This window comes from Apus apus, chromosome 4 (genome assembly GCF_020740795.1).
Source record: "Apus apus isolate bApuApu2 chromosome 4, bApuApu2.pri.cur, whole genome shotgun sequence".
Classification (NCBI taxonomy): Eukaryota; Metazoa; Chordata; class Aves; order Apodiformes; family Apodidae; genus Apus; species Apus apus.
Genome location: NC_067285.1, coordinates 64,766,704 through 64,788,883, shown reverse-complemented (window position 1 = coordinate 64,788,883; position 22,180 = coordinate 64,766,704). Strand labels below are relative to the sequence as shown.

General features: G+C 43.8%; 1 protein-coding gene and 1 long non-coding RNA gene across 3 annotated transcripts in view; both read right to left on the bottom strand.

The window, feature by feature from the left end:
- The window catches only part of TSPAN5 (tetraspanin 5), an 86,502-nt gene extending 85,541 nt beyond the window's left edge, over window positions 1–961 (bottom strand). Inside the window, exon 1 of one of the 2 annotated variants that reach the window (XM_051617772.1) lies at window positions 451–961. In XM_051617772.1, the coding sequence (XP_051473732.1) occupies window positions 451–531 (81 nt within the window). In that variant the 5' untranslated portion in view covers window positions 532–961. The remainder of the gene's footprint in view (window positions 1–450) is intronic. The other variant, XM_051617771.1, reaches the window with a different exon arrangement.
- Window positions 962–8,221: 7,260 nt separating this feature from the next.
- Window positions 8,222–9,064, bottom strand: LOC127384868 (uncharacterized). The gene is made up of 2 exons (XR_007889523.1): window positions 8,670–9,064; window positions 8,222–8,527 (listed from the first exon to the last, which is right to left on the bottom strand). It is a non-coding gene; the product is annotated as an uncharacterized LOC127384868 (long non-coding RNA).
- Between the last annotated feature and the right edge of the window lie 13,116 nt (window positions 9,065–22,180).

Here is a 22,180-nt window from a genome sequence, read left to right as displayed (position 1 = left end):
TCAGGGATATCAACATTAAAACCTCCAGACCAACTGGTTCTCCAGGCCTGAGTGTCTAGCTGCTCCCTCTGCCACCACAAAGCCAAGGAGAGGGGAGGAAGCATGGAGAAGAAAGGGAAGAACGAACAAACAAACAAACAAAAAAAAAAGGCAAGAAACACTCTTCGCACCTACAACAAAAGCGGTCAGGAAGGCCAGGAGGGGCAGCCTCCGAAGGTGCAGGAATGCGGCTCGCCAACTTGCCCGGGGATGGGCCACCGGAGGGGGGAGGGCCCCGGCGCGGGGACGCCGGCACCCCGGCCTCGCGCCCTGAACCGCCCCACGCGAGCCCCCAGCCGCCGGCCTCGCGCCCAACTGTCACGCTCGTGCCTGCCTCGCCGCTCGCGGCCGTGCCCGGCCCGGCGGGGGGGGCGGGGGAGACACCGCGCGCCGCGCGACCGGCCCACTTACCCAGAAAATGACATTGAAGCCGAAGATGAAATATTTGATGCAACAACTGACTTCGGGCCCCTTGTAGTGCTTCCCGGACATCCTCTGCTCTCATGAAGACACTTTATTCGCAGCCAGGGTGAGAACCAAAGGGAGGGGGGGAATGAATAAATTAAAAAAAAAAAAAAAAAAAAACAAACAGAATTAAAAAAAAGAGCAGAAGGGAGAGGGGCTGGGGCAGCGCAGCGGGCCGGGCTCAGCGCCGGCGGCGCGCCGGGAGGAGATGCGGCAGGAGCGGCGCGGCGGCGGGTCGGCTCCGACTTGCCAGGCGGCGGGGATGGCCGACAAGCAGCTCCCACCTCCTCCTCCTCTTCTCCCGCATGGAGGAGGCCCCGGCTACTCGCGGCGGGAGGAGGGGAGAGAGAGAAAGCGAGGGGCAGGCGCCAGGGAAGGAGGCTCCCGGCGAGAGGAGCGGGTCCCGCCGCCGCCCGGCCCGAGCCGCCCGAGCCCTCTCGCACCGCGCTCCTGCCCCCGCCCCCACAGGCGGCAACGGCCGCCGCGCGCGCCCCGCCCCGCGGGGGCCGGGAGGGGAGAGGAGGCGGGAGCGGCGCGGCCCCGCCCGCACGGTGGGCACCGCTCCCCGCCGGCGCCGTGCGCAGCCGCCGGCCCCGGGCGTGCTGGGGGCGGGGCGGCCCTGCCGCGCCCCCTCCGCTGCCCCCTGCCGGCCGCTGCGAGGTGTCCCCCCGGGGGGCTGCTGGCAGGGGGGCTGTGCCCGCCGGCCCTTGGCTGCGGGGGCGGCCTGGCGGCTGCTGCCGCCGCGGTTGCCTAGCGGGGCCGGCGGCCGCGGGAGGGGTCGCTGCGGCGGCGGCGGCGCGAGGAGCCCGCAGACGGGCGGGAGGGTGAGGGACGCAGCTCTGCGCGCTGAGGGGCGTGCAGTTCGTGCTGGGTGCCCCTGGGGAACAGCGGTGTTCGACGACCCTGCCTCCGTTCCAGGTTTTCTAAGTAAAACTCGAGGTTTCTTCAATTCTTTCTTCTTGCGACCCCTCCCTCGGCAAAGTCCCCGACGGGCTCACCCAGCCGTGGCCTTGCACGGAACCCGGAGGTGCCGGGCCGGGGGTGCTCCCTTCCTCCCGGGGCTGGGGGCTGACACAGGCCGGCCAACCTCGAGAGGCAGGCGTACCACAGCCTGGCTGGTGCGAGGGCACCGAGGGCGGCAGTGCATCCATAGCGTGCACGGGAAGAAACGCCAGGAGGGCGGTATGATTCTAGGTTGGCTGCTGTCACAAGCAGGAGCAAGACCGTGATTGTACTGTGGAGTTTGCTCTGAATGGGTGCCTTCAGATCACCTCCCACCGAACTTGTAGGCACTACACACACAAGAACACATGAAAAAAATATTTTACAATATTTTCTAGAGCATAACATACTCTAAACGTATCTTGAACCTGCCAGCTGTAAAGTTATATGGCTTGGTTGCATTCATATCCAGTTCGCGATTCACAGTCCATATAGTCTAGCATTAACAGCATTATTAATGCCATTTCTTTGCTGAAGAATATAATAATTCTAATGTTCCAGGTCTTCAGAGTTTTCTGGTCCAGCCTTAAGTGCAATACTTAAATTCAAAAGATGGAAGACTTCTTTGTAATGACTTACATTTCCCATCTCTACAAGGCTGAGAGATAACAGACTTCAAAAGTATTATATTGTGAGAACTACAAAAGATAGTCTTTGGTTCAAGATCACTTCATGTTGGTTATGGAGCCTCGGTTTTATCTTTTTTGAGAGAGAAGGGAAGCATTTGTCTGCCAGGTCTGGTAGATGTTGAGAAGAAAAATCAACCATGAAAATAAGTAATATTTTTGGTAAATGAGAAATCAATGCAATGCTTCTATACAATTTAACTGTGACTGTATAGTTTACCACATTAAAGTTACTCCCATGTCTATCGTTAGAGTATTGTCAACACTGTGCCTTTTCAAGACCATAGAATCATAGAATCCTAGAATCCTAGGGGTTGGAAGGGACCTCGAAAGATCATCTAGTCCAAACCCCCCGCCAGAGCAGGGTCATCTAGAGCACATCACACAGGAACACATCCAGGCGGGTTTTGAATGTCTCCAGTGAAGGAGACTCCACAACCTCTCTGGGCAGCCTGTTCCAGTGCTCTGTCACTCTCACAGTAAAAATTTTTTTTCTGATATTCACCTTAAACCTCCTATGCTTCAATTTGCATCCATCTATAGGAAGTGGGTGGAAAAGGGTGAGTAATTAGTAATGCATAGGTTCTGTGCCAATGAGTAAAAAAGCACATCACCCCTTACAGTAGGGTATGGTAATAATATATTATATTGAGGTGCTGTTTCTACAAGTGTCTTCAAATACTGGTGACAACCTGTAAAAACATTTGTAATAATACTGTCATAACACCCTACTAACACCACGTGTGGGCACCCTTTAGCATTTTAGTGCTTCACAGGCAGGAGGAAAATATTGCAGAGTAATATTTATTATTATAAATTCAGTAACAACCTCATATGGTTTACCTATTAATCCATTCACTCCCAATCAATAACTGAAAAATAAATGCAACCGAGGTGAATTATAGCATCGTATTACTGTGAGAATGACTTCACTTGTTTTCTTAATCAAGAAGAGTATTAGCATTGTCAAGTGTAATTTTGAAGTCAGAAGCATTTCACTTTGTCCCATCATCTGATCAGCTTATGGAGAACTTAGGACGTCTGGTGTTGGTGGTTAGACTGTTCACTTGAAATGTGTATAGAACACAAAACTCTGCTCTTTTTAGTTCATTTTGTGTGTACAGTTCCTGTGCAGCCTCAAAAATGAGCAACCAGACAGCAAAGACAGCAGAACAGCTTTGATGTAGGTAATTGATCTTTCAGAATGCCAGCTGGAACAGAGTCCTCTGCACCTGCAGCAGCCTCTCTAGTTTACAAATACATTTTGTCTCCTGTCCTAAACAAACAGGGATAAAAACCCCCATCCTTTGGCTTTGTGCCATCTCTTGTGGATCACTTCTTAACACGCTTTGGCCACCTAGGTCTGGAAGCTGAGCAGGATGACTGTGACAGCACTTTAAATTCACTGTCAGATTCCAGTCAAAACTGAGTTCCAGTGTGATGTTTTGGAACAAAAGCCTGAGGCAATACGAAGAAGGAGTGATATTACTTTTCCTTGCAGTATGGCAAGACAGTTATTCAAATTCTATTAGTTTATAATTCATCTGACTACTAGTCATAGGAGCACTAATGGACAGTATTTCAATGACAAAGCAATGTTTCTTGTAGCATGGTGCTTTGTGACACCAGGCAATGTGTGTTTGAGCCTTACTTTTCTTTCTCCAAATGCTGTGCTTTCAGTGTAAGGATCCATTATTCATGTGTTCTGAAAGTAAGAATAACTATATAAGGAAACTGCAAGTTGTATTCACTCCAGTTCCCACCAGCATTGGGCAGGTTTTGGAACTAAGATGATGAGAGCTACCAACTGGGATGCAAATTACTTAGAGAACTACCAAGTATCAGCAATAGTGGTCACAAAGTCTAGCCTGCCAAGCTCTACTGCCAGCAGTCTGGAAGATGAGCCCAGACAAGTCTTGTGGCAATCTTGGCAGATGGACATGAAGATGCAGCCTCCTTTGGAGCAAATATTTGCAAAATGAGATATGCAGACCCTTAGTGCTAGAAATGCTACTTTGAAACAGTAGGGAGGAGTAATGCACCCAGCTATTTCCTTCCTGCGAGAAAAGTAAGAGGTCTTTTTTGTGCTGTGCACCTCGAGCCAGGAGCTGCTGCCTCTGCTGCTTGTGAGAGGAAGGGGTGGGAGTGGTGGCACGCTTCCTCACGACATGCGGTCAAAGGCAAAGTAGCAGCCAGGGCTGCAGCTGCACCATGGTGCTGCTTGGGGCAAACATTCAGAAAATTCAGAAATGCAGCTCTGTTTGGGTAGTGCAATGCCTCAGCAAGAGATTTTTACAGAATTCTCTCATTAACTCCCCTGACAAGCCTATACAATGGTGAATCAGGAACTGTATGACATACGTGGTCCATAGCTCACTGTTGCACAGTTACTGCAGATGTGGTTCCATACACTAGCTTCTTACATCCAAACTAGCTCAAAAAATCATTAACTATAAGGTGCTTCTTACCACCATGTTATACACGGAATAGTGAAAGGGCTTAATGAGACAGAATATATGCATTATTCTGCAAAAGAGACATAGATTTGCAGTCCTGAATTAAGGCTGGCTACAACCCTAAGCCTTAAGCCACCTGAGCTTCTACCATCCCTCCTCCTGTGGAGATTTTTGGTTTTCCCAGGATCCTGGATCAGAGTTGTCTGTAAGTACAATTGCTCAGGAATCAGTCTGGCATCTCCTTCCAGGCAGATTTGTAAACCTGTCAGAAGGTCAAGGAGTGACAGCAGAAGATAGGTTAAAGAGTGTAAGACTACAAATCTGGTTGTTGTAGGCTTGAAACACAAGTTGTAGTCAGAGTCGTGGGAGGCTAGCAGTCTAATTCATCTCAGAGCCCAGCTTTTAGAAAAGCTTTCAGCCATGGCCTGGCCAAGAGTTAAACTAAAAGGTGTTGGAGTAGATGTTTGGCCAGTCTGGTCAGAAGTTCAGCTCTCAGACCTCTGTGCAGGCAGGGCCTTAAATCATGTTGCTGAGAACAGAGTGGGAAAAGCTAACTGTGTAACAAGTTCTCATTTTAAATCTAAGGAACACCTTTTCCGTTGTTATTTTATTCAAATAGCTGTACAGATGCTGTGATCTGAAGGTACTCTATGTCATTGTCTTCACAGCAGAGAGCTGATCCAAAACCCTGTGGGGAGAGTGACAATGTGCTCAAGGGAGTCAGCACCTGCAGGAGGAGGCCCCAGATCTGCAGTGCAGTCCAGCTGCAGGGAGCCACCTCCTAACCTCTGGCAGGAACATGCTTGCTCATCTGAGCTGTGGCAATAGCAATGGCAAAAGGGCTGCCATCTTTGCTGTGCCATCCATCTCTCCTGTCTGTCAGACTACATGACAGAGCATATCCAGGGCTCTAACAGTTTATTAGAACTGTACAAGAGTTCTGCAAGTGAGCTGATAATCCCAAAGGAAGTGATATATTTAACCCAATTTCCTCACAATTTCGTGTCCGATTCTTCATACACACCTTTTCTATTCACATCTGATGACAGTTACCGCATAGCAGGATCAAAGATACCAGAGTTTCCTTGACCCTTGGCATTGACACTTTTGGTTTCTCAGATGTTACACAAAGACATCTGCCACAGTAAAAATAGCACTTTTAATAGCACCAGTAAACAGGTATTTTACAGCAATATTCTGTATAGTTTTTTTATCAGTGGAACTGCTTAGGAACAAGGTAAATAAAACATTTTAAAAAACATTCCCAAAAGGCATGAAATAGCAGTACTAGAGTCATTAGAAAACATGCTGTGTTGTTAGGGCTTTTTACTTCCCATAGTGTCATGGGAGGAATACACAATGCCTGTGGTAATGCTACATCTTTGGCAGATGGTCCTCTGTGCTCAGCAATAGCATGCTGTTTGTGACAGGATCAAGTAGCAGAAGATAAGACTCCAGCTAGCCACACAATTCCTCTACTTACTTGGAACTCCAGTATTTTGCAAAGTTCAAAGCAAACTGGGTCCAGACTTTGTTTCTGGAATGTTTCCAAGTGCAAGGTTACACTTCATAAATAACCTGCACACATTACCTTTCAGGCACCTTTAAAAGCAAGACATTTCACAAAAATATACAATTTACTTGTTTGCAAGTCCAGTAAGTGGAAAGTTCCAAGCCTTTCTTACTCTCTTCTGTTACATTAACAAAACCACAGTCCTTCCTGCAGATGAGAACAGAGTAGCCACCGATACTTTTGTTGGGTTGAACAATTACTTTTGAAGTCTGTTGTTTCAGAGGCTTGTCATTTGCTGTATGCTTCACTACCCTATATTTCTCTGTTAGTTTGGATGGGTGGAGTTCATTTTCATTTCCCACTATTCTACGACACTAATTATACCATCAGCTATTTTTGCTGTCATAGTGCATTAAGAAAATCCAATTGTGACTGATAACCTGAGAGAGTATTTGGAAAAGAAAATAAATCCCACCTCAAACTTATTTATAGATTCAGCTCCCTCTTACCACTTAATGTACCACCATCTATAGGCAAATCTTCAGGCTCTCTCAAAGCTATTCAAGCGCCCCGAGACTTCCAGGTTTGATATTTTAGATTGTACTACCTCAGAAGCAGGGACTATGTCTTCTCCTTGTTCCTTCAGGTGGTAAGCACAAAATGTTAGTATTGCAACAGCAAAACAACTAAATTAATTTTAATTTTAAAATATACTTCTGTTGTTTTGAACTCAAAGGTACAAGTATATCTATAAACACACAATGGGGACCTGGTAAATATAAATAATGGATCTGAAAATGTGAAGAAGAGACTGATAAGAGGTAAAAAAACCAGTGATATCTTCAAGAAACAGATGCATACTTTGTCTATTCCTCTTGTCTGCCTTCAGACAGGAGAACATCTGCCTTTTGTAGTGGGCCTCCTTGCTCTGTGTAACGTATCAGTCTGCAGCCATCAGGAAAGTTTTTCACTCAGAAGCGTTAATATTTTTAAAGAGACTGACCATGAGAAAAATAATTTTTCTTTGGACACAAAAAGCTAAATTTCGCTCAGGACAGACATTTCTGCCCCAAATCAGTGACACAAATGTCAGTGTCTAAAGGTTTTACAAATTTTACATCACCAAATTTACCAGACCAAAATATGTGGCCACAACTTCTCAGGTTTTCGTTACGGTATATCACAGCTTGGGTGATGAACTGTTAAGTGTGTCACACTTACGCATACTCCTATGAAGTAAAAGACTCAATGGAAGTTGTAATACACGTGCAATGGAATGGAAGAAGGGACAAGAGTTGGAAGTTTTTTCTTTTTGTCTTGTAAAACACCGGTATCTTTTTCTTAGACATTAGCACAACTCTTTCAGTTTGCTTAAATAGTTTGAACTATTCATCATAAAGGCATATTTGCTAAAAGCATCAGCTTTTTAAAACTGTTAAATTCTAAAGGGGGTGGGCAGAGAGCTTACGAGTCCATTGTTCTGCTTTGAGGACTGTCACTCTGAGCCGGGAACAAAACCGTGAGCTGGACAAAGAGGAGGTCCAGCCATCTAGTGGCAAATTACGCTGATGTGCAGCCTGCTGAAGTCTGCCTTCCACGGGGTCTCCATGGGCTCCGCAGATGGAGAAAAGGACATCTCACCTTAACTTTTCCCAGATTTTGATAGGTGCACTGAGACATCTAGGGAGTAAGCTCAAGTGCATTGGACCCTGCAGCCAAACTGGGAGAGAGGCTGGCAGAAGTAACCATCTCAAATACAGGATCATCTTTTGTTCGGTTGACAAGGAAGAGCCTGCAGTCAGTGTTCTATACTGTAGAAGTACACCTCTTTACAGTTGTCTGCTTACAGTCCCTGGCCAGACAGTCTTTCTTTCAGAATGGATCTGTGTCCTTGTGAACTTGCACTTGCCACCCTGCCAGCACCTGCATGGCAGTGTTCAGGGAAAAATTTGGGCAATTTTCCATAGTAAAACACAGTAGAAAACATATCCAAAGGATACACAATGCACTCAGGTCCTGCTTCGCACAAGGATAAGAGGCATAAGCCACTTTGTCATAATTGAAACAAGAATGACACAATCAAACATTTACACCAAGAAAGCCATATGCTTAGTCCAAGCTAGTATAAAACACTTATCTACCAAATTTATTGAGAGTGAACCGTTTCACATTTTCTATATGGTTACAAACTAATAGAAAAAGCTTAATCTTGACAAGGCCTGGAGAGACATCAAAATAGTAAATCATTAAATACTCCAAGGGAAGAATAAAATACATACAATGTGTATGCCTGAATATCTCACGGTATTCAGCCCAGTCTGCCAGAGCTCCCATTCCAAAAGGGATCTGGATGCCTAGAAGCCCACATCTCCTTGAAAGCTGTTAGATGCAAGTCCTTCTGGGCCTTGTATGCAACTTTCTCAGACCTAGACAAGAGGTACCCAGTGGTTTAGTCTAAGCAGTTTGGATATTAAAGTGCCATTGGTTTCGACATTAATTGAACCTCAGTAAAAACACAGAGCCAATTATGTTTACCCCCCAACTATAGATGTAAGTGTTTTTACTTACAACAAGCAAGGTTGTCTCTATTGCCTCTCCTACATAGTGAAAAGCAATTGATTTCCATCTGTTTGTTAACCTATAGAGTAACAGCATGATATTAAATTTCCTGTTGCTACATTTTACTTCAACCTATTTTGCCTGCTACTGAACTCTTGAAATACCAAATTTTGTCCAAAGCACATCCCATTCTTGGCTTGCATACACATGAAACTACATTGCAGGTTGTACTCAGCTACAGAACACTGGCCAAAGTGCAGTCATTGTTAGACCAGCCATAGCCTGGCAAATATAGAATAATTCTGTGAAGCTCCAAATAGTTACTTAGTGCTGTGAAAACATGTGTAACTGAAAACAAAATTTCATTCCATGTTGTTACTGCAGCATGAACTGATTTTAACAGACACATTTGTTCTTTATCAGACAGCACAGTACTGGAGGGAGTACAGAGGATAATGCTTCCCCTGAGGTAGGGGATCTCCGAAGTCAGCTCAGTCAGTGTTACATGCTGACAGCCACTAGTATAGAAAAGAAATACAGCTGTTTCCTACTACAGCGATATCAGCTACTGTATCTCAAACTTTCACTTCTCTTTAACTAATGTTTCTGTTACATATAGTATATAGCTAAATTTAATAAATAAATAAATAAATGCACTTCAAAGTAGCAACCAGATGTGTATTTGCCACTGATTCTTCTGCCCGAAACTGGGAAGCAGATATGGATACAAATTCATCATGAATGTTTTTGTCAGAGTTCTGTCCTAAGGAGTGTTTGGCCTTGGAAGGGCTGAATCTCCCAATACGCAATTATGTTCATTTTTCATCTGGTCTTTACCAAACACACTCTCTTACCTGGCTAACGTGAGAAATTAACTGCCCAGTGCCTGCAACATGGTTTCAGGATGATGGAGCCAGGCTTTTTTCAGTGACATCCAGTGATAGGACAAGGGGCAATGGCTGCAAACTGGAGCATAGGAGGTTCCATGTAAACATCAGGAAGAACTTATTTACTGTGAGAGTGACAGAGCACTGGAACAGGCTGCCCAGAGAGGTTGTGGCGTCTCCTTCACTGGAGACATTCAAAACCTGCCTGGACGCATTCCTGTGTGATGTACTCTAGATGACCCTGCTCTGGCAGGGGGGTTGGACTAGATGATCTTTCGAGGTCCCTTCCAACCCCTAAGATTCTGTGATTCTGTGTTCCCTGGTGGGATGGCTGCCTCATGCCATCAGTCTTTGCCCCCCTTATTTCACCAATGGATCACACCTGATATTTGTGTTGAATCCTACACCACAACACTTTCAAAACTTCAGACTTCGAAAGGAAAACAAACAGAAAAGCTGTGCTTTTTACTCCTCCATTTTAGCCACTGGGAAACTGAGGCAACAAGTAAACTCTAATGAACTTTCTCACAGTCTCTCAGAGACCAGTTTTGCTGCCTGTTCCTGTACTCAGCAGCCAGTACAATGCTAGGGCAGAATGTTAGACATGAACATCCTGCTTCAAAATCTCAGTCTGCTTTTGTTCCAGGTGAACAGAATCTCATCTTTGGGATGGAGCAGTATCCAAATCTACATTCCACTGCCATCCCTTTTGAATATTCACTGAAACAGGGTTATTTTTTAAAGACTTGAATCTGAAATTTAAAAGCTGCTGGCTTAAGCAAAAGGAATCAGGAAGGAGTGTAACAGAGAAGAGATCAATGTTCTTGGGCAGAAAATATGGAAACAGCACCTCCTTCAATTTATAAAATACCCACTGGAGTCAAGGTGGGGTACAAATGTCCACAACCCTGCAGCCATTTGGGGTTGTCTGCACTCAGAGTACCACAGTTCCCTTACTTTCTACTACTATGCAGGTTGCTTGCTGTGCTCTGCAAATACACTCCTGTGGTTATTTTTGAAACAGCTCCTTAAAACAGATGTCCTCATATGTGTCTCTTCCCTGCTATAAAAATTACAGTTTGCCTTATGCTCCTGCCAACCTTTTGAACTAATAAAAAAAAAAAAAAAAAAAAAGAAGAGCAACACTTCCAACTGGTGATTTCTGTTGTAGACTTTGTGGCACTGTCACTCTGGAGCATGTGTTGCCTCCATGCCTTTCTTAGCATGAGCTACAAATTTTTCTTTTTTTTTATTTTAGTCTTCTTTTTTGCCCTTCCCAGGATTCTTCCTTCTTTTGTCCCTTCCAACTCTCCCCCATCTCTTGTTCTCTGACTTCTGGAAGCACTGCAAACACCACAATTCTCATAGAAACTTCCTCTTGAGTAATACTACCAAGGAAGAATCCACAAGAACTCCTTGCATAGTCTTCCTGCAACCAGCACCACCATTGCTTTCCACCCTGTTGTGGGCATTTCAAACTCTTCTTTTGAAAGGAATAATTCTTCTTAATCACTTTGTCCTTCACTTCTCTTAGAAACACTAATGTCTGTATATTCCTAAAGAAGCAAATTGAATGTGTGCGGAATGGACTGGCTTGAGATGCATGGTTGTTAACATGTTCCTCTGAACCTGATAGAACCAAGCCAGTAACACCAACAAGAAAGAACCGGCTGATGACATCACTGTAAAGAGTTGAACCAAACTATCATGCTCCCTTCTTAGTCTCCCTTTAGAAACCAAGTCTGGCACACCATTGCTAGCTCTCAGAGGACCTGCTCTACTCTCCCACAAAGCAGCTAGCCCTAACTTGGACCTCTGGCTTTCAAAGAACATGCAAAGAAGCAGCCTTAGCTCCAAAATTATGTAACTTTTAACATTTATTTTAGCTGTTGAATCTAGGGGAATCAGCCAAGCAATCAGCCTGTCCATTTCAGTGATTAAATTATGTGCTATATTGTGGAAAAACATACCAAGTAAAATACTATTGATAGAATATTTGGCCTAAATGTCATTATCTGGTATCATTTATGGACACAGGAACTGATTCTGCTAGCCTTGCTCACAGAGTAGCCAGGCAGTATCCTTACATTTTTAAAGATCACTGATCAATAAGGTACTTTTTATGAGCAGAGGAAGCCAGCACAGCAGAGGTAGAGGCAGAACTACATAGGCCTACAAACTTTGAGGCCAAACATGAAATCCCAGCTCTAAGCAAATCAGTCAAAGTTTTGTGATTTTGGCTGGGATTGGTTTTGCCACACAAACTATTGGGCAACATTCCTACCAAAGTACAAAACAAACCAATCCACAGAGCCAAGGGCTTAGAAGAGAAGAACATTTTCCTCTGTAGCCAAGGCCCTGTGTACACACCAGTTACACCACTGGAAGCTAAAGCAAGAGAGTTTATTGCATAAAATGCAACATCTCAGAGACAGTACTGGTGATGTAATAGCATTCCTGAATGGCTGTTGTTGTCCTGCTGTTGAAAAAGCCTCTGGAATGCCAAACAAGGTTTCAACAGCTGTTAATATTACTCAGTTATATTTGCTTTCTTTTTAGGTGACTGAAAAATTATCACACTGTCCATTTCCACTTCTTTCTGCCTGATGTCCCTGAAAGCAAGGTTCTGCAATCTTGGGTATCTCCAGAAGCTTTGTTTCTAGGCTTATAAACAGACCATAATGTAGGGAGAGGGTTTAACTTGGGCTTAAAGTTCAGAACTTCTTTTTCTGTTTGTATCTTCTTTTTTTTTTTAATCATGTAGTCTAACAGCTGTGCTCCCCCTAATGCTAGAAAAGGAAAATAGCCTTCTACTATGCAGTGCTGCCCAAGAGGAGATTCAAAGATGCTTCACACAGAAAAGCAGGCCTTCCATCACCCTGTGAAAGTTACATCTTATGTTACATCTCCCAGCATGACTTGGCCAACAGAAGAAACTGAGAATATAAGAGTTGCCAGCAAGGCAACTGCTGCTGCTCTGCAAAAAACCAAAACCAACCAAACAACCCCAAAACCCCAAACAAACGACCTAATGTGTGACACAAACCTGGAGATGATACACACACAGGCTCCATCCTCCTTTTGCTGGCACATGGAGCTCATGGGCAGTGATACAAGAGCACGCTGACAAAAGGTCAGGTCATATAACAAGAACACGTGTCCTCGTCATGGGCGAGGGTGAGCTCATAGTACAAGTCTTTGGCAGGACCAAGAAATGCTCAGTCTAGCTGTGGTACAGCATCCTCTGTCAGAAACACTGAAGTGCTTAGCACATTGACAGGAGAGTGAAGGAAGCGAAGGCAGTGAAGGAAGCGAAGGCAGTGAAGGAAGCGAAGGCAGTGAAGGAAGCGAAGGCAGTGAAGGAAGCGAAGGCAGTGAAGGAAGCGAAGGCAGTGAAGGCTTCTCACTGTCCTTACCCAGTGCAGTGGGCAGGGGTTTAAAATTCCCAGCATACCCGCTTCAATTGCAACTTAAAATAAATAGCTCAGTGTCAACTCAGGAGAGGAGGGTGCCAACAGGACATTCTCTCTAGGGGAATAGGTTAAGGATGGTGGACAGTGGCACAAGACACCTGCTGTTGCTGGCCCTCCACCAGCTCTAGGACGTGCTTTCCCATCCCCACCAGGACGACACTTCTCCCTCCCTCCCACTGCAGCCCAGACTTCACCTCTCCCATACAGCCATCCTGGCAGTCAGGAGGCTAGGCCAGAAAACTCATCCAAGGTGGACACGATACCATGCCTCTGGCAATGGAAAGAGCTTGCTGCAGGTCATTTCTCTCTTCACCCTGCCAAAGAGCCTGAGAGAAAAAACAACCTAGTGCTGTTTTTGTTAATTTTAAACCAGTGAAAGCTGATTATTGCTTAGCAAGCCTAATCCATGCCTGCCCTCTAAATACAAAAGGGAAAAGTATGTATGTTTTCCTTTATATAGCAGAGTGGACTAGGACAATAGTATCTTTAGGAATTATGAATCAGAGGACTTGATGAGAGCTGTCCAGTTTTATCCTTTTTCTTTCAAACTAACATTGCAGCTAGGAGTTGAAATTCTGCTGCACTAAAGCTCTCAGCACAGCATTGTTCATCTCTGCACTATTAACACTCCTGTCCTGCAGGCTCACTCACAAACTGAAAAAAAAAAATACTCCTGCATATCAGAGGCAGTAAATTTCAAAAGCAGCAGCACCAGCTGGTGAAAAATCATGCAAACTTAGGTGCTCAAGACAGCTGGAACAAAGGTTTAGCAATACCTTTCAGACTGACCACATCAAACCACGGGCAACAGATGCACTTGACACCAAATCCTCTTTCTTTGCATTTAGGTGTATTAACTGTTTGAGCAAGGGCTTCCTCCCACACACTTATTTCCTATCTCTCTTAATGCATGGCATTCTGCCAGCCAGAGTGCAAAATACAGTCACCACCTTCTTCGGGTCATGGAACAACTCCAGCTATGCTTGAAGCTAAGCAGTCTCTCAGCTGCCTCCACTTGAGTTTCACATCAATTGAAGCCGATTTAAAGGCAGCAGACATCAAAATCACATCAAACAAAACTGATCCATTCCTCCTGTAAAAATTACACAAGGAAAGGCAATAGCAGGAAAGAACAGTCCACAGGTCTTCCAAAATAATTCAGTGTGAGGAGCAGAGCTGTACCAAAATGAAAGCAATATAAGGAGGCTGCTAGTTTGCCCACATCCCCTGGAGAGAGAGGACAGGTGAAGGTAGAGCTTCATCTGCAACTGTGACCTCCCTTGGACCTCTGGCAATAGAGCCAGAGAGAAAAGAGCAATACTTGCACTCTGATTCCCCTTCTTGCTTTCTGCAGATAGCAAATACTCAAATTTTCAGACTGCTTTTATGCCTTCCCATGTTTCATCACAGCAAATATTTGCAGGACATACAGTGCTTCTCTGTTTGACCTGTTCTGAGCTGTCTCCTCCTTAGACCCAGATCCTCCCTTCAGCCTCTTCTGCTTTATAGTCTTTGCTTTTTTATTTGCATGGTTTACTGAGAGTGTGAAGGTGTTGCTCTCCTTACCTCCCTGCAGTGATGAAACTTGGACAGGTTTAACCTAAAGCCATAGCTCCTCTTTTGCTGTCATTGCAATGAGAAAACAAATATTTCTTCTTCTGGGTTTTTTTACAGATGCATACCAGATAAACTTGGCCCACCTGTAAAAGATTAACAGTCTCAAAATACTTAAGTCCCTTTAAATTTGATCTACAATACAATATTTAAATAGCATGAGTACTAGCAAAATGTCACCCACATGACCTCACATAATCCCTGAATGAAAAAACTTGTATTAATCCTGCAAGGCTTAAAATCAGTTTCTGAGTCAAATTGAAGAGAGTTAATGGAATCAGCAGCTCCATGGATCCAGCTGCACTCAGTCCTGATGCCTCATACTAGTGGTCGACACCATTTCTAGTATAGGCAAGATCTATATGTGTAACCTTTAATAAGCATCACCCATACTGGTCTGAAAAGAGCTTGGTATCATTCACTTTGCTGCAAAGAGCCATGAAGAGTTTATTGCAAGCTTGCAAACCAAAGCAGTGATTCTGATTAGAACAAAACAATGGGTGTCTGGGGCTTAATGACCTACAGTCACCACAAGAAGCCTGCAGATAGATGCCAGCATCAGTAACAGATTGCTATAAATGTTGCTTAGTTTGTAAGTGCTTGTCTTTAAGGTTAGTCATATGCCACTGAGAGCCTTGCTCCACTAAAGACATCAGCATCCAATCATCTTCAATGCAGTTGCTTTATCATTATTAGCAGGGTCCACAACATGGTTTGCAGAGCAGCAGAATGGTTGGGTTATCTGGCAGTCTTCAAGCTGTCTCTTTCTGACAAACAGCACGTGTTCTGCTCTAACAAGGGGCTAACCCTTCCTTGGAACAGTAAAACAAGCCTAGTGGTAAATAAAGCTAAAGTCAGATCCAATTAATATCTCTAAAGGGAAGCCTGCTTCTGTCAGGCCACCAGATGAGTTTAAAAACTGGACTTCAACAAAATAATACCAACAGCTGCAGATCTGATCAGTTATCTGTTGTATGGCTCCAGACTGGCAGGAGCCACATGTAAAAGTGGGCCTTGTCTTCAGTTGTGAGAAAAGGTGTGATATTAGCTTACATCATTTAAGGCAAGATAGCTAATGGAGGGCAGGTGGGAGAGCAAGTCAGCTGTATTTTTAACAAAGATAACAGGATGAAACAACTGATTGGCACCATGGAGTGCTTAGTCCAGTGTGAGTCTACCAAAAGTGCAAACAGCTCTTTTCATTGACAAGATTTTTTTCCTCCCCCCCAACCAAATAATGTGTCCATAAAGTCAGAAAAGAGGAAAGCATGTCCTTCCCCCCTTGGGTAAACCCACCTAAAGACATGGAACATTCATCGCTATGTAATTTTTTCATGGAGCCATTTTCTGTGGCAGAAGGACATCCTGTGGCAGAAGGACATCCTATGTCAGACAAATGATTGCCTGGGGAGAAAACCCTTTTGTCTTTAATTTCATGTCCCTTTTCCACTGGCTTTCCATGGGCATGACTGAGTTTTAACCTGACAGATTTCAAGAAGAAAATAATCTCATCCATTCAAACTACACTCACATTTAACCAGTATATTTTATGTGTTCCCAGTGTTTCTTAGCAGCAATGGCAGCCTCCAGTGCAAGAACATCTAATCACATTTAGGGTAAATTATAGAGCAACAAAAAGCAAGCTCTGCACTTGGGACACAATCCCTGAAGTCAGTGAAAATTCGTTTACAACTTCAGTGACATCTAACAGCAAAGGAACTCTTCAGATTTTTTTAATAAGATGTTATTCACAGAGTCAAAAAGCCAAAGCCCTGCTTACAGGATCAGAAGCCAAATCCTTTCCCATATTGTCAGCTCAGAGGCTGGCACAGCAGGTTCAGCAACAAGCGCAACTGAGCACTGGTAGTGCCTGCTGGACTTCCTCAGTCTTTCCTCCTTGCTCAAAAAGACGCCCTGCTCCACTTTGAACCTTGATTAAAGTTAACCAGGCTGAGCTGTCAGCATGACTCAGCAGCAGTCACATCCAGTTTTCACATTCAGCTTTTGAATCTTATGTGCAGAGTTCACTGCTACATTACAGGTCTGTCCTAAGAAAACCCACCTCCTTTCAAAGGAAAGTAGATTCTAGCTGGAATTTTCTGTTCTTTGAGCTTGTCTTCAGTCACTTCTTGAAAGATTTGTATTGCCTTGCCCTTAGAATGTAAAAATCTATTATTATTATTATTATTAACAAAGCTATTATATGGAATGACTGGTACTTTTGTAAGGTTAAGTTTTATTAATAGATTACAGTGGAGATGTGTGAAAGTGAATTTTATGGAGGCAAGATGAAGGATATTCATTCAGCTTCCCTTATTGGTAAAACTTCTGCACAAATAAAGTACAATTGGTTTTGAGAGCATTTCTATCTTCAATTAAATTTGTCTACAAAGGAGTGAAGTTTTTCAGGAAGCAACATGATACAAAGTCTGATAAGACACTTCTTTGGCAGAGAAAAAATAACAATTCTGCATAAGAGAGTTGTAGCAATTACAGGGTCACGCTTTTACTCCTTTTCAGACACAGACTGTCTCCAACATGGGAACTCTACCTACCTGAAATTCAGGCTCCTCTAAGAGGTCAGATTCCCTAAATAAGTAAAATTAATATCTATGAGAAAGTGAGGGTTTTGTACATAGTAGCATTTATCAGTATTTCCTTCCTTTTTCACCTTTGTTTCACCTATCGGTAGCAATAGCTCCTTCCAAGCTCCACCATGAATTAATTTATTCTAACAAAAAAAGATCCTTTCCCTCAAGCAGATCCAATTTTTACTCTTATGAATTCACACCTCCGCTACATTTCCAGGTCTGCCATCTTGCCATCCAGGATAAACTTAATCAGTGACATAAACAGCAAACAGGAAAAAAAAAAGTCAGGACCTCCTCAAACATCTCTCTCACTTCAGCCTTTCTTCAAACAGCACAAAGCAGGCAACACAGGATCCAGCTGACAGCATTTATTGCTTTGAAGGTCAGCTTTAAAAGAAAGCTACTGTAGCTACCTCAAAAGCCTGTGCAGCGTATTTTTATGGCAGATGGAGCCTGAGCTCTGGAAGAAAGCAGCATGAAGACACAGGCATTTGCTCACCCAGGGAGCCACACCTGTGGAAGTACGGCTAGTGGTTTAAAGCAAATGTGCCCTGCACCCAGGGCCTGCAGGTCAGGCTGCTGCAGTTCCCACTCTGCAGAACCCAAAGGGAGAATGGAACAGCTAAAGCTCCCTCACCCTGGCAGAGAAACATAGATTTACATGATGAGTCATCTCTCCCCGGTTCCTCTAGTCTTTGAGAACAGTCGTATAGGCCAGCACTCACTTTCCAGGGCAAAATGCCTCACATGAAGAAATTAAGCTGGCTTTGTTTATGGCTGTTTCTTTTATTAGATCACAAGGTTCCCAAAGTAATCAAGAACCCATGGGGCTGCCTGAAAACAGCTAAGACAACAGGCACAAGCACGGGAGAGTAGGTTCCTTTGCAAGTATACACCATTTGTATTTGCTTAGTTTTAACTGAAAAGACAACAGCAGAAAAGTGAAAAATCACACAGTAACTATGGACAGCTCTGCCAAGTGAAATCTGGACTTAATGATCCAGCTATTACCAGGGTCAAAAAATAAGGCTTGCACTTGAAACAAACTTGGTGCTCTTTATGAGGTGAAGTGGACTTGGAGGGGGACAGCTGGTACTATTTTAGAAAAGTGTTGCTAAGTACCAGAAAGAGTTACTTCTTCTAATTAATAATCAGATTTTCTGTTTCTGCAATTCCATTCTTTTTAAGACAGTCTGCTAAATTGCAAGACTTTTATTTACATACTGTAACATTTTGGTTTGCATTGTCCCAGGTGGAAGAAATGAAGTTGCTAACCTGATTTCCAGAACCCAGCAACTGAACAACCCAGAAGGAGAGATGCAAACTAAGCTGTAAACAGGATTGCTAGAGAGATCATAGTTTAAAACCAAAAACAACCCACAAAAAACCAAACAAGCCACAAAGAGCAGTATCTCCACCTTCTTTCATTAAGGGGTAGTTCTGGCACATCTGCCACTAGACTGAATTGGATTGGGAAGCTCTGTCTCAGAGAGCAAAGCTGCTATGGAGGATGACACAGATAGAACTGTCTTCTCACAGTGCATCACTGTGCTGGAAATACAACTGCCATGAGAACATCTAAGACCAATACTATAACTTCATACGGAAAGGGACTCATCAAAATAATGGAGACAGATCAATCAGTAGCTATTAAGCATGATGGTCCAGGGTTTTTTTGCCAAAACTTGACAAAGTGTCCCAGAGGAAAGGTCAAGCTACACATATTTCATTTCTTAAGCTGCTTTCTAATCATCTGCCATTAGCCACTGTTGGAAACAGGACACAAAGTTAGGTCAATATTTTAAGCAAGTCGGTTGATAGGAGGACACCTTTGCTGTTAGCCCCAAGCTTAAAATAAGCATGGCCAAGAATACAGTATGTGCCTAAGGAAGGCAAACAGCAGAGCTCCTGGCTCCCAAGTGAGCCAGAAAAGCAATTTTCTGCATGAAACACTAACTAGTAATGTATCTTTTCTGTAGCTCTACTAGCAGTAATAAAACCCCTGTGTTTGTGGGAATTTTTGGTTTTTAAACTGTCTCAAAAGAATAAACATGCCCTGGATTTCACCACGTGGAGAAAAGTATAGCATATCCCCTTTTTATTGACATTTTAGTCTATGGAACATGAGTTTAATGAGAGTTCCTGTCAGTCCAATCCAGTGTTGCATTTACACAGTTCATTTTTCCTACTTTTACCACAACCCATAATAACAGATAACAATTAACAACATGGACAAAAATATCACATTTTTGTCTCCCTGAACTAAAGGGAGAGCAACTGTCACATCAAATGATCAACTTGGAAACCACCAACACTTTCAAAAACATCTACCATGGTTTAGGAGTTAGTTTTCTAATCAGGACAGCTGCTTCTTTGGGCTGTGACAAGGCACAAGAACATTTTCTGCAACAGTTACTGCACATCACATGTGCTACTAGATAAAGAAACAATCTCTCTAAGGGGCTCAGTGCAAAAGCCACCTCATGCTACGTACCCCTGCAGCTGATGTCTATTGATTTTTCCAAAGGTGGTGTTTAAGTCCCTCTTGCTGGGGCAGATATGAACAGCTGCACAGGAAAACAGTGAAGGTTTTATGTGGTCCTAAACACATGAGATAAACACAAGACTGACTGTTGGGAAAGGGCAAGGCACTATGGGTTTCTACCTTTCTTTGCTTTTTAGCAGAGTTCCAGTTGGGACATGCAGCCTGCTGCTATAGTGCAAAACATCTACCTTCACGTGTGTTTACCACCTGAAATTTTCTATGTTAATATTTTATTACTGCTTGAGGACAGATGATAGCTGGAGGCCAGCACCTGGAAAATGTGCTCTTGCAAGTATTTGAATTAGCATCCAATCATTTCAGCCAGGATGAAGGTGGGAACTGGCCCAGCTGTTAAGCCTTTCCAGGACGTATCTGGAAATGATACATGCACCTGGTGATGCTCTCAAACACTCCTTTGTGTACAATCCACAGCCTGCTGCAGGGAAGTACGTGGCCACGTTCTCTCCGCAGTTCAGCTCTGCTTAGTGCACAGAAAGGAGAAGGTCCAAGAGCCAGGGATGGCACTGCAATCAGATAAGGAGTTTGCAGCCCAGTTTGACTGGAGCTATTCTAAGCTGTGTTGCTGGCATGCCATCTCTCTGGGGGAGTGCATCATCCTGCTAGATCTTCCTAATATCTGTCAGCTTTGTGCCACTTGAGAAGTCACTTTATCCAGGGCAAAATTCTTAATCTATACATTCCTATCCCTGCCTCTCTTTATTGCTTCTGAGGCAAAATCTAGACCCCATCCATGTTCCTTAATGACAAAGCATAGAAGACACTTTGCAGAAAGCAAAAGAAACCCCACAGGCTAAAGTTTCAGCTGTACACACCTGCTTTCTGCATGGGTAATGAGGTGGTAAGAACAGAACAGACCAAGTGAACATGAAGCCACAGAGCTGAAATTACTGGTAAACAAGAACTGTCAGTGTTGACTGACATAAAATAAATAAGTAATCAGTAGGTCTCACTAGATGACCAAAACAAAATGTTTAAGTAGCAGCTTATCTCAATTGTTTCCCTTTCTACAAGATCTTGAACTCAAATGAATTCTCCCTTTGTAAAATATCACAAGGACATGGCTACAAGATGGGTAGGAAGTCCCATGAATTGCATTTCATACCCCAGCACTCCCCACACAGATGGGCAGACCCAGATGGATTTAGGCAGACTAGAAACTTGTTTTTCTCTGCCTTTCCTACATTCGTATCACCCAAGAACCACCTGCTAACAACCTGAGGATTCCACTGGACAAATGCTGAGGCAAGATCTGTCCAGAGAGCAAAAGCTTTTTTCTTTTCTGATGAATACTGATATTTACACAGCGATTTGGCTGCACTGACTCCAAGCTACTTTTTCCACCTCCCGGTGCTGTTATTTAGTCTTCTGCAGTTAAAGGGCCTTTACAATCAATTGTCTCAAGCCCAAGGAAAAACTCAGACTACACCCTTGAAAATATGAACTGCCTTGTCCAACAAAATAATTTCACAAATCGATTCCTGTCTGCTTTAGTAAGGGAACAGCATTGGGCAAATCAGAAAAATCTGAAACACTGCATTAAGGTTAGCAACTGATAAAACTTGGGTGCACAATAGTCACATCACAGAGGAGCAGCTGTATCAAAGACATATAATGCCAAGTGATGATGAGTTTTTAAATGTGTTCAATCTCTACCATGCATGATTTCAGGGTTCAGCATCTGCCTGAGGGCCAGGGAAATGCTTAGACTCAGCTGCCTTCAACTTGTCTTCGTCATCATAATTAATACTTGTTTCTACACTGGAATTAACATTGGGACGATGCTTGCTTGCTGACCGCCGTGGCACAAGGACTACAGTGTGAGTCATCCATCCACTAATGCCATTACAAGGTATAGAACAGCCTGCACATGCTATTCCTCTGAGCTGTTTTGAAACTTTATGTCCAGTAAAGGGCTTTTAATTGCTTACAGCACAGCAGCTGTATTTTAACTAAGCAAAAGACCACCTGAGGAGAAAGTGCACAGTGAAGGCAGCTGGGAAGAGCCCAGTGCTTGAAGTACTCTGGCTGACACAAACACACTCTGCAAACAGCTCCCCTCATGCCAGACAGCACCATGCTGCTGCCCACCTTGCACAAACAGCTCTTGTGCTACTTTAGCAAAATTTTGCCAGTTGGAAAAGCATAGTTTATTCTGGCCTCTGAAACACACCCAGCAGGATATGAAATATTTCCTTGGAAGGTTAACATTCTTGGGTATTTAGGCTCAGACCTATAAAAAGGAGGAATTAGAATGTTTAGGACAAAACCTACACATTTTAATAGTATTTTGGGTTGATGTCTTAGATCCAGCAGGGGCTGTTTCACTGCCCCAGCAGTTAAGTCACTGCTGAGTAAGTTTTGCAGTCCTTTGGCACACCCTTTGAGCTTC